The 12,493-nt window shown below is 32.3% G+C and overlaps 2 protein-coding genes across 2 annotated transcripts; both read right to left on the bottom strand.

Annotated features, from left to right (window-relative positions):
* Positions 1-5,438: 5,438 nt before the first annotated feature.
* On the bottom strand, positions 5,439-6,065 carry LOC145120751 (uncharacterized). The gene is made up of 2 exons (XM_079056552.1): positions 5,821-6,065; positions 5,439-5,744 (listed from the first exon to the last, which is right to left on the bottom strand). The coding sequence occupies exons 1-2, from the start codon at positions 5,914-5,916 to the stop codon at positions 5,625-5,627; spliced, it is 216 nt and encodes a 71-aa protein (XP_078912678.1). The 5' UTR covers positions 5,917-6,065; the 3' UTR covers positions 5,439-5,624.
* Positions 6,066-9,328: 3,263 nt separating this feature from the next.
* On the bottom strand, positions 9,329-11,170 carry LOC145120771 (UPF0481 protein At3g47200-like). Its single transcript, XM_079056566.1, has one exon. It carries the CDS (start codon positions 10,890-10,892, stop codon positions 9,519-9,521), a length of 1,374 nt encoding a protein of 457 aa, XP_078912692.1. The 5' UTR covers positions 10,893-11,170; the 3' UTR covers positions 9,329-9,518.
* Between the last annotated feature and the right edge of the window lie 1,323 nt (positions 11,171-12,493).

Below are 12,493 nucleotides of genomic sequence, written 5' to 3'. Positions count from 1 at the left end.
CCATCCACTGATCAACTGGCTGACATTTTCATTAAGGCACTAGATGAAAAGACCCTAAATAAATTGATTGCTAATCTTGGCATGCTTTCATTGACTTAATTTTCTTCTAGCTTGCTTTAAAAAACTTTTATTTTATTTGCTTTCTTAAAACACAAAAACAAGTGTTTCATTTTTCATGCTTTCATCAAAGAAGTTTATATAGTTTGCTTAAGTTCTATATCTAATGTTTACAAGTGCTTTCTTTTCTCTTTATTCTCTCTTTTAGGACTATCAATTTTTATCTATAGTTGATCTGCATCTTTTCCCTCTGGAGTTAGAAAGAGTTGGGGCCATGCATAATGTTCTGAATGCTCTTGTTGTTGAGGAGAATGTTGACATCATGTCTTCTACTTTTTAACAATACCCTCTTTCTCCTCCATTCACTATTATGGATGAAAAAAGCGATCATCAATACAATGAGTCTTGCTTTCATATGTTGACTCATAATCTGATAAAACCTCGAGTGCCCTCGTGTTGATCTTGTCAACTCGATGGTTACACACATTAGATCCCATTAACTCGTTAGTTACAAAGACTGTTTCTAGTTCTTCTCTTGTTCTTGGTGAACATGAAGTTTGGAATTTATCTGCAACACTTCAACGATTAAAGGCATCTTCACTCTTGGTTTGTTGTGAATTGTGTTTTATATTGATGTGTTTATTCTTGCTTGTGTACTTTGTTATAGATTGTAATCAAAAGATTTTCTAGCATCAGTTTTATGATTATCTCGAATAAAGGGAACCGATTCATGAGCTTTTAAATCAAAAGATTTTCTAGCATCAGTTTTATGATTATCCTGAAAAAGGATATGTACAGGTCCTTTGAAAAAGTTTTATATTCCTTTTTAAACTATTCATATATTAATAATCTCTTACGCTATTATCTTCTTACCATTTTTTTCCTATACCATACTAAATGAATTGATGGTGAATTCTAAATTCTAGAATGAAACTTAACTTCATAATACAGAAGATAAACCACTTCTCTTTGATAAGTTTACACCGTTTATGATTCACGCTGATTCCACCTTAGCGTGATTAAAACATTCTATTATCTTCTCGAATTCTTCTTAATAAAACTTAATGATTCACTGTGAGATACCACACACTGATAAAAGTTTGAAACTCTGTGTTGATGTTTAGTCTATTTATTGTAGGCTATCATACACACCAATCCCATCTTACCCTTAAATTCTTCTTCAAAGCTTTATGATTCAACGTAGTGTACTATACATTGAAGAGAGCTTGAAAAATCTATGTCGATGGTTAGGCGATGTACCGTAGCTTATCACACACACCAATCCATTCTCGCCATACATTCTTATTTAGAATTTTATGATTCAACATATGAAACCAGACGCTGATGAGAATTCGAAAACTCTGTGCCGATGGGTATATCGTGTAAAGTGATGTGTTACACGCACCTACCCATTCTATCCTAACATATATTCTATTAAAGAAGTTAATGATTCATTGTATTTGCGATACACTGATAAAACTTCGACACTCTTGACGATGGGTACATTTCATATCGGAATGTATTACACGCATCATTCCATTCTCGCCTTTTATTTCTCTAATAAAAGAAGTTGATGATTCAACGTATAAAACCATAAGCTGATGAAACCTCGCAATACTATGTCAGTGAATGATAGTTCAAACCCATGCTATCAGGAGACATCAAAATCTCACTCGTTTGTCAACTGCATCCTTCATCCACTGATAGAGGAATTTAGATATGTTGATCGCTTCCGCTAGTAATACAATGTTGTTGATGTCAAAAAGGGGAGATACCCTTCATTTAAGGGGGATATGATATCAACATTTGATATCCTTCATTTAAGGGGGAGCTGATATCAACATTCTATATCATTCTGCAACAACTTTTGATAAGTTGATTGTTTCCGTTGATCTTACTGTCATACTGTTGATAACCAAAAATGGGGGACAATCATACACCTTCTCAGCGGGAGATAGTTATACCAAGAATTTTGAAGATTAGTTTTGACATCATCATATATAGGGAGATTGTAAGGTCACACCTTATGATCTGATGAGTCAAACACTACATACTGACCACCAGCGCCAGCGCCAACTCTAGAATGATAAGCGTCAGCATGAACTCTATGATCTTGGTGATCATATGTATATTAGGCAGTTATACATTGTATATATAGGATATATGTCTGATTCGTAATCTTAGTGATTAGGATCAGACCTTTACATAGATTAGTATACATCCCTTAATTGTGGGATCTTCGTTATTATAATCGTATATAATCAACATTATGGTGAAACCCTAATGTATGCTTGGTGCCGTCTTTGTGACCTCATTCTCTTTGTGAGAACTCTCTTTCTTAGTGAAAGTATATTTGTGATCATACATGTTCTTCCGTTTTCTGATTAATCTTTGCTTTTTTTATTTGTTCTTTGTTGTTCATACTTGAGTGTATCCGATCGATACAAACCTTCAGGAAGTGACGACAACTAAAGGAATACCAATCTCCATATATCTTCAAACGATAAAAATAATGAAACAATGACACATGTAAGGGAATACGGGCAGATACGCAGAAAGCTTCAAAAGCAATAAGTTTTGAAATAGCATTAGGGCACAACTAAAGTGGGTGGATCCCATAAAAGCGTAATATTTCTAAGAAGAATGACGTAGGAGGAAGCCTTAAACCACATACAAGATGCCTAATGTAAAACCCCACCTTACTAGCCGGAGCATCAAGCACGCACGACGATGAAAAAAGAAGGCCAACATCATGTATCGAGGTGAGTTGACATTCATGCACATATCGATCCAATTTAAAGTTGTCAACCTCACACACAATGGACGACCTATCACAAGCCATAACAAAGGACATCATGATAAGAAAAAAAGTTCAGGAATTAGAAGATTCTAAAAATGAAGTTTTACTCACTATATCAAAGAAAAGCCTGGTTGAAGCATTAATTAGGCAATCCAATCAAATAAAACGACATGACTAACTAACGACGGATGCATTTAATGAAGCTTGTAACTCTCACAAGCGGGAAGTTTCGCCTATTGAGAAAGATTTAAAAGTCTGAACGGTAAAAATACTTTAGCGCCACTACTTTTACCCTTCAGACTGGGGATTTAATGGTGTACCCGGTTCGATCGATCGGATCAGTGTCTACTCAGTCACACCAGGACGGCTTAAAAGCAACTAACGGTCCAACTCATCATATTAATACCTACCGGAGTGTAATCGGATCGGCGTATAAATGAAAAGACACAAATGTTCAAACCGACCAACCTATGAGGCAATACTAATACACAACAAACAAAAGAAGGAATATGTAAGTACAAGATCCTGACAATAATAAAATATAGAGCGGCACATGCAACCTAGCTGTCTTTACCCGGTCAGTGCAAGTTATCGGGTAAAACCTTGTATCAAAGAGAATGAAGATGCCTATAAAAGCTTGCGGAGACACGATGATAAGGTAACATTATGATAGATCAATGAATTCTCGTAATTTATCTTTGAGCTTTAAAATGACAAGACAGCTGACTTAGGCATCAGAGAGACATACTAGAGTCCATCCTTCAATATAGCTTTGTAACCTAGTGTTTGTCTCTTCCTTGTAGCATGCAATCCAGCCTGCCCATTAGAAGAGGTTCTCGTCGACCAGCTACCATGTACCTGGATACCAAGTAGCAACACATTCCTTATACATGTTTATAATTATACGGTTCTTGATTGTTTTTTGAGATCATGATACCTATACCTAAGATATAGGATTTCTTATTTTGCATAATCTTAAGCTGTGTATGATGTTTCACCTCCAAGCTACATCTTTGCAAACACAATTATAAAAACCCAACCTTACTCGATATCATCTACAAAAAAAAAAATGAAAACCTAGCTACAATTCTACAATCATGATCAAACTACATTTGTTCTTGCTGCTCTATAAAATCCATAAAAAAGAGCTTGTTAAATTGTGTTCTCCCAGTCATACATATAATTGAAGTACACGTTCTTCATACAAAGCATTTGTTCTTGAAATTTTTTGCATGTTTTTTAAATGAATGTATGAGTTTTCTAAGGAAAATACATCAATGTTGTTTTTCATTAGTATGAGTTTTTTTTTTGCATGTTTTTGACATTTTATTCCCTAGAATGTATTATACATGTTATTTAAATAATAGGTCATGGTTTGTATGATACTAATATTCTTCATCTAATAAGTAATGCTACTTGGCTAATCATTTGGGATTTTTGGGCTAACAATATGGACTGTTCATATTCCAGACTAAAATTTTGGATTTCGAAGAAAAAAAACATTGGAATTTCAAGAAAAAAAAATTATTTTTTCTATAATTTAACAAAAAATTAAACAAACATAATAATATGAGTTATACACAATATGAGTGCATAAAATTAGACGTTTTGTTGAAAAATGATAACATTAAACATTACGAAATGTAGCATTCGAAAACCCAAAAAAAATAAAATAATTTCTTTGAAAAATAAATAAAAATAAATAAACTGAAAAAAAGATAAACAATATTCCGGAATATGAACTGTACTCCAGAATTAAGCGTTTTGAATAAACTTTATTATTTTTCAAAAACTAAAAAAATATGAATATTTTCTTTAAAACCTCGTTTATAATGATCACTTTACTCAATTTCCTTTAAATTTTTTATTGGTAATATTAACTCAATCAACCGGTTATTATGAAATCAACCGGTTATCATAATATGTAATTTAAACAAAACATATATTTAGATGATATTGTGTGTATAAAGGCTTTAGTTCACTAATATTCTTTATACCGGCTGAACTTGGATAATGCATTTTATTAAATTTTAAAACTTAATTACCTCCTTAATTAATTTTCCATTTTTAGTATTAATATGAAATATTTATACTTTAAGTTGATAATAAGATTAATACTAGTTTCGGAGTTTAACAAAAAAAAGAAAAGAAGAGAAAAAAAAGTTAGAAGAGAAAAAAAAAAAAAAAAAAATGAAAACAAAATTTTCTTTTGTGTTTTACGATTAGGAGAGAAGTGGGAAAAAAAAATTATCATTTTATTTTTTTTCTTTTCAAATCCACCCAAATACGAAAGAAAGTTAAATAGGAAGGAAAGTTAAAAAAAGAAAACGATCATTCTATTCCCTCGGCTTCCATCTGCTTCATTCCTTTAATTCCTTTAATGAACAACAATTTGTTTTATTTTCTTATATCACTTATTTACTTTCCTTTCCACTTCCTTACTCTAAATTAAAACTATATATTAAAACTATATGATACAGTGGAAAAAGATTTACATTCAATTTCTTTAAAGAAAATTTTGCATTTATAATTAAATTTGTGAATTTATGTTTTGGGTGAGGATATCGTTTTCCAAGCTAACTGTTCCGTAATCTGTTCATGAAATTAGTAATCTTTCTAAACAACATCGTACATATTTGCTTCGAATTTCAGTCAGAATTCATCTTATAGAAGCAAGATAAACATGAAAAAATCGTTCCAGAACAACGATGGGAGTAGCAATGGCAGCTTTTTGGAATTAACATTGAAATTAAAGCAGTGAAAACAACTAGGGCTTATTACTCTGTTTCTGTGCTTTTCTTCTGGTTCTTCTTTCTCTTGAGCTCAAAGACGTTTTAAATCCACCGTTTTCAGATCCATCGTCATCCCAATCTCTGTTCAACGATTTCTGAAATTCGAAATTGCGAAAATGAACTGATTTGAATTTTGTAAACGGATAAAGTATCAATCGAGAGAGAGATTACCTCTCGAAGCTCGGAGAAGCTGACGACATAGAAAGTAACGGCAGCTGCTGCTACGATTCCGAGCACCGGGAGCCCTATTTGCTGTAATCCATCCATCTGATCTCCGAATTCCTCTCACTTGAAATTTGGAACTTTTTATGTGGCTTCAAAGTGTTTAAACACTATCCTTTATTCCTTTGAAATAACCATTTTTCTTTAAAATTGTTTTTTTTTTCAAAAAAAGTTTTGATGCATATAAAAAAACACACACACATTCTACCCATTATATAAGTATATAACTATACCAAAACACAATTTAATGAATATTACACACTTCATACACCTTCAACTGCCTCACATTTTATTTATCTTGTATAATTTTGACTTATCCTTTAATATTTATCATAAGTTTGGTCCTTCATTTTTACTTAATGGTCATTCTTTTTACAATTTTGACCTAAAATTTTAAAAATAATTATAAATTTGGTTCCTTAATTTTTCTTTATGGCCCTAACATTTTTCATTTTTGCAGTTTTAACCCACAATTTTAATGTTTGTTATGAATTTGGTCCCAAAATTTTATTCTTTACATTTTGGGCCAATTTTAAGCTTTTATTAAGACTTTTTTGTTCAATTTTTTTAAACAAATTTTCCTTAACTTTGTTATAGCTTTCTTTTTATAAGAACTATTTTTTATTTTATTGTTTTACAAATTTTTCTTGATTTTTTAATATGTTTTTAAATTTTTTTTTTTTCAAATACATATTTGTTTTCATGTGTGTAAACACATGTAATTTTTTTTTTCAAATGTACATTTTGAGAACATAGTTTTTATTATAAATTTTGGCTAAAATTTATTACATTTTGAAAGCATATTTTCTATTTGGATAACATTTGTTATATTTTAGAAGCATTTTCATAACAATTTAAAGCAGGGGCGGAACACGAACCTTATTGGTAGGAGGGCCAAAATTAAATTTTCAAAAAAAATAATTGTATAAATATCAAATTAACCACAAAATTAACAAACTAATTATTTTGATCATAGTGAAATTGTTTTATGAAAAAATTAAATGTATTTATTATAACCAATAATGATGAAACTAACTAACAATCTAACATATATTTTCATATAAAATAAAATAACACTAAATAAACGAACATATTTAATAAACATGGTTATACTAAATTTTATATTTAACTATTTGTTAGATACCTTCGTTATATAAAATAAAATAAAGTATATGTGTTCAATTTTGATAAGTTAGTAGAATAAGCAAACAAATAGTATATAAACAAATAAAGTCAGAAGACTTTTTTCTATTCACATATTTAGTTTATCTCCCATTGACTGGTCACTAGCGGAAGAAATAAAAAAAGTGAAAGAGAATGACTAGTGAGAGAAAGAGAAAATAAAAAGAGAGAAAAAGAGGAAAGATAACACGTACAGTACAATCCAGTGAAAAGGAGAATGAGATGAACACAGAGGTTGTTGATCGGAGATGATGAGCAGTTCGGAAAAGGGTGGAACGGATATAAAGAAACGAAACAGACGTGAGCAACAAGGGCGAAGAACAGACAGAGCTCACACCAAGGCTAAGATCTATGATTCGGTGAACAGCGGAGGTGAGGAAGATATGATTTACCGGTGAGATTTGTCCGGTGGGAGAGATAATTTTTCATAGTTTTGTATTTTTATAAAGATTAAGTGAATAATCTTTGATTCTTATAGAGCTCAATATCCTATTTTTTTATTTGGATTCGTCTTTAATTCTTTCCTTAATTTCTGGTTGTTTGTTAGTAACTGATTTTATTCCTAACTATTTTAACCTGGTTTGAGTTCTTCATTTATTTGATTTTCTTGGATACATATATTTTAAACACCTCAGGGGCCATGAGATTGATTTTTTTTTTTGGATTTGTTACATGTATACAACTGGTATTAGTAAGGAAAAAACCGGGGTGGCCAGGGCCCCCTGGCCCTATACAGGATCCGCCACTGATTTAAAGCCAAAAAAGGTATACTAAAAATGCGTTCTAATTATCTTTTTTTTCTTTTACATACACAAAATATCCGCTACAATGCACGAGAATATGACTAATAGATCTATTTATATATCAAATCCCTATTGAAAACATTATTGATGTATGTTGTCAAGGGCACACAAACATTATCTAAAAAAACCTAAATCAAAGAGCCCAATCTATATTGAAATTGAAAATTTTACATTGTGAATGACGGTTGGATTCGAACCTTTTATATATATATATATATATATATATATATATATATATATATATATATATATATATATATATATATATATATATATATATAGTTATATAACCAACGTGATACATCCTAGGGTAAATGTCACTATAGCCCTTTCAACTATCATCATTTATCCTATTTGGTCACTAAAGTATTTTTTTTGCTCAATAAGTCATTAAACTTACAACTTACATGTCCATTAAGTCATTTTCGTTAGTTTTTAACAGATCTTCCATTAACCAGTTATTATAATTTACAAGAATGGTCCCTATGATTTCAATTTCTTTCGTGGTTGGTCCCATACCAGCATAGTTCACCACCGACGTCACCACCGTTCAATTCCGGCAACCACCACCCTTCACCTCGGGCAACCCCGTCAACTATTATAATCAACCTTTCTCTTACACCCACTTCATATACATCGTATTTCTCTCTATATAGATAGAACCTCATTCTTCTTCTTGCTTCTCTATCCTTCAAGAACACTAATTACAATGGAAGGAAGTTCCACCGATGATCAAAGCAGAACTACATAAACAACTTCAACAGTTGCAGCATCGGTGACTACGCCTCCACTGATCGGCAGTGGGGGCAGCATGGTTCTTGACACCGGTGAAGCGAGGTTGGAAGCTAGTTTCTTGAATTCTCATTCAAAAGCTAAGATCGTCGATATGTTGAGGAAACACACATACAATGATGAGCTAGAACAAAGTAAGAGAAGTTGCAGCTTAAACAAAACCCCTTTAAAAACGGGTTTAGATCGGGTGACAACTTGGTCAACGCCCGGGAACAACTTTTTGAGAAGACAGTCATCCCCATCAACAAAACTGAACAACTTTTAGAGCCGATTCGTGAAGGAAAATAACTTAAAAGTTGGTGACCACGGGTTTAGACAAGCAACTTTACATCGACTAGAAGACAAAAAACAGGTCAGGTAGCTCTAATATTCAAGAACAAGCAACTTTACAACATGTTCAAGAACGGTAGTGGTGCAGGTGACGAACGATGCTAGTAAAGGACCAACCATGAAAGAAATTAAAATCATAGGGACCATTTTTGTAAATTATAATAACTGGTTAACAGAAGATCTGTTAAAAACTAACGAAAATGACTTAATAGACATGTAAGTTGTAAGTTTAATGACCTATTGAGCAAAAAAAAATACTTTAGTGACCAAATAGGATAAATAACGATAGTTGAATGGGCTATAGTGACATTTACCCTACATCCTACAAGCTTCTTTTTCGAAAATTGAAATACACCTAAATATAGCATGTAAATACCATTAAATGAAGCAAAAATGTTACATACATGCCTTTGAAACTTACAACCTATAGAAAATATGTTGAAACCAACACATATACGATGAATTTATTACAAATAAAAGTTCAATAGTAAAACTACAACATTATCCATCAATTAATCGCCATCTTCACACCACCCGTCTCTACTCTTTCTTAGGGCTATAATACTGATAGACCGTATAAAATGTTTGCAAAGCCGCAAAAGAAAGCAACAAAAAGGCCGCGAAAGCTGAAATTGCAGCCCATGGGCTCTCAAAATATCTATGCTTAAACCCAGCCAAATGCACATGCCACCCATTCTCGCAATACTCATTTACTTCCACAAACAAACCTGTCAAGTAATTATCTTTTATATTAAAAGCTACATCTTTTCCAACACTTTTGAAAAATTTTGCTAGCTCTTTATCCGTTCCAAAATAATTCTCAATAATTTTGTCTTCCGAAAGCAAACCCACGTCAGTTGAAGTGTTCATTAGACATCCCATGAACACAATGTAAGTTGTAATATGTTTGGAGCAATGAAAATAACACAGCTCGAAAGCAATACAGTTCAAAAAGAACGAACTGTAAAAATCGTCCATGTTTATTTGAGGAATCAAAAGAACACCATTTCGGAACTCAATGTCCAAGAAGCTATCGGGTTCATGACTTGCCTTAAACTTAACTCCAACGATCTTGAGTTTGTTCGCTGGGGGGATAAGTTTAAGGTAAGAGTTATTGATCTTGAGTTTGGTCGGGGTTTGGATAAGTTTTTGGGAAGAGTTTTTGGATATGTCAAAGGTGGGAACTGGGTTTTGTTCTTTAGGGTTTATGAAACTTTTTCGGAAAAAATCTAGTAAATGTTTCCCTTCGGTATTCTTGTGTTCATTTAGTATCTCTTTTTTCCTATCAACTGTGTAATTGAAAAACTCAAGGATTAAATATGAAAGTGTGGGATCATCGGGTTTAGACACTTCAGGTTTAGATACATCAAACAACTTCTGGAGAACAAAAAATGGGATTTGGTTCTCAATTCTCAGAAGATCTCTCATCAAAAATGGAGACACCCAAACCATTCTGAAGATTGGATCATCTGTATCAGTCCCAACCAACTTTCCAACTTTTCTGAACAACTCAATCAAGAAAAACCCATCAAGCACCATCATTTTAGCAAGATCATTGGCGGAAAAGTGATCAATAGATTCTGAGTAGCTTTGTCGAATTTGATCCTGCATTGACACTATGATTTTCATGAAATATCCAATTGACTTACCTGTTCTTTGGATCAAATCGTTCAGGTACCTCCATTTATGTTCTTCGATCATCTCAAGGTGCTTGTTTCCATGGTGATATGGGCCGATTGAGACGATTCGAGGTTGATATGCTTCCCTGTTGATCTCGAAAAGACTCTGGGGGACTCTGAATATGCAGCAAGAGTCATTTCCAGCTGATTTGTGTAGTAATTTTGGTGGTTTTTTCATTTGGGTGTTCATGAACTTCACCTCTTGGTCAATTGTGATAACATGATTTTGATTCATCTTTCTTTTTTTGGTTGAACTGTGTTTCCAAGTGAACAATTTGTTTACAAGTGAACGATTGGAGGTTATTAAAGGGTGAATATATGAAGAAATTGAGTCGATAAAGGTCAATAGTTTACGGTTTTCGTTGTTGATTCTATGAAGTTTCCTTTCGAGTTCCGATCATTGTATAAGAACAAGGTGCAAGAAGAAATCAATTTAGAAGAAGAAATCTCGCGTCGGGTCTCAAATCGATAGAAATACGTCAAACTGTCAATTTCGTTAGACATTAATTCCAAGATGGAATGGTCATTGATATTTTCTGAGTTCATTTATAAATTAAATTAAAATTTTAAAATAATACTCCAATTGATGTAATTTCCTGACAATCATGAAAAATCATTAGTATATCATTTTTGTGTGTTCTTTAATTTTAAGCATGGTCATCAGAGCATAATAGTTTTTTTTTTAATATATTATTATAAAACACTTAAAAAAAAAGAAAATACCAAAATAGCTATACCTTTTTCAGGCCATCATCTGCGAAAATATGGTTGGCCTACGAATTTTTTTAAAAAAATGTCGTTTTGGTATTGTTGACTGTTGACCAAGGTTGTCAAGATCAGGATCCTACATAGGATCGATTTAGGTTTGCAAGATCGAGATCGATCGAGATTGGGATCCTAAGATCCTACAAAATAAAATATATTTTTAATTTATAATTTTTAATAATGAAAAATATTTCAAACATTCAATTTTTCGTTCAAAAGTTATAAAAATTTCAAAATATTAGTCATAAATCACAATATAAAATGATACGGTAAATGATAAAAAAACATAAAGTGGTAAAAAAATTCATTTGCAAAAAAAAAAATAATAATAAATAAAAAAAAAATTCAAGGGAAGGTAGGATCGGATCGGATCTCGATCCTATAATCCTACCTACGATCTTACGATCCTATCTGCGATCCTACCCCAAATACGATTCGTTTACGAGTAGGATCGTTTTTCATACCTAGGATCTGTTTACTATGAAATTTTATGTGGGACTGCAATTTTTTTAAAAAAAAATATGTATTGTCTTGTTATTCTGACTGCAAAAATCAGAATCCGTACTGTGAAAATCCATACAATTCAGAGGATGTTATTGTTGGATTAGTGTCTAAGTCCGTAACTATATTTGGTATGTACTTGACCCGAGTGTGCATGGTCCTTTTGGGTTGCCTTCACCAAAGCAACTTGACAAGGTAATTTGATATGAGAGAGAAGATATTATGGTTTATTAATATATTATAAGAATAATATATTAAAGGAGAAATCATATTTATTTAATTAGTATTAGTCATAAATTAATTAGGAATTAATTTGGTGACTAAAAGAGATTAATTAAATAAAGGGGTATAAACTGTCAAATGTGTGATAGTTGAGTTTTGGGCTGGGAAACCTAATGGACTAAGGGGGAACGAAATTATGATGAGGGATCATCATATTTTCGTCCAAGGGCCTCATTCCAGAAGGTTCCTTGGGTTGCTTGGTGGCTAAGCTATCCATTAGGGTTTAGACTGAAACCCTAGCACCCTACAGTATAAATAGATGCCCTATGCTTCAATTTTAGGCCACTT

Source organism: Lactuca virosa, chromosome 6, assembly GCF_052849685.1.
Source record: "Lactuca virosa cultivar CGN04683 chromosome 6, Lactuca_virosa_CGN04683_v6, whole genome shotgun sequence".
Classification (NCBI taxonomy): Eukaryota; Viridiplantae; Streptophyta; class Magnoliopsida; order Asterales; family Asteraceae; genus Lactuca; species Lactuca virosa.
Note: the sequence above shows the minus strand (reverse complement) of the source record. Positions and strands in the feature narration are given on the sequence as shown.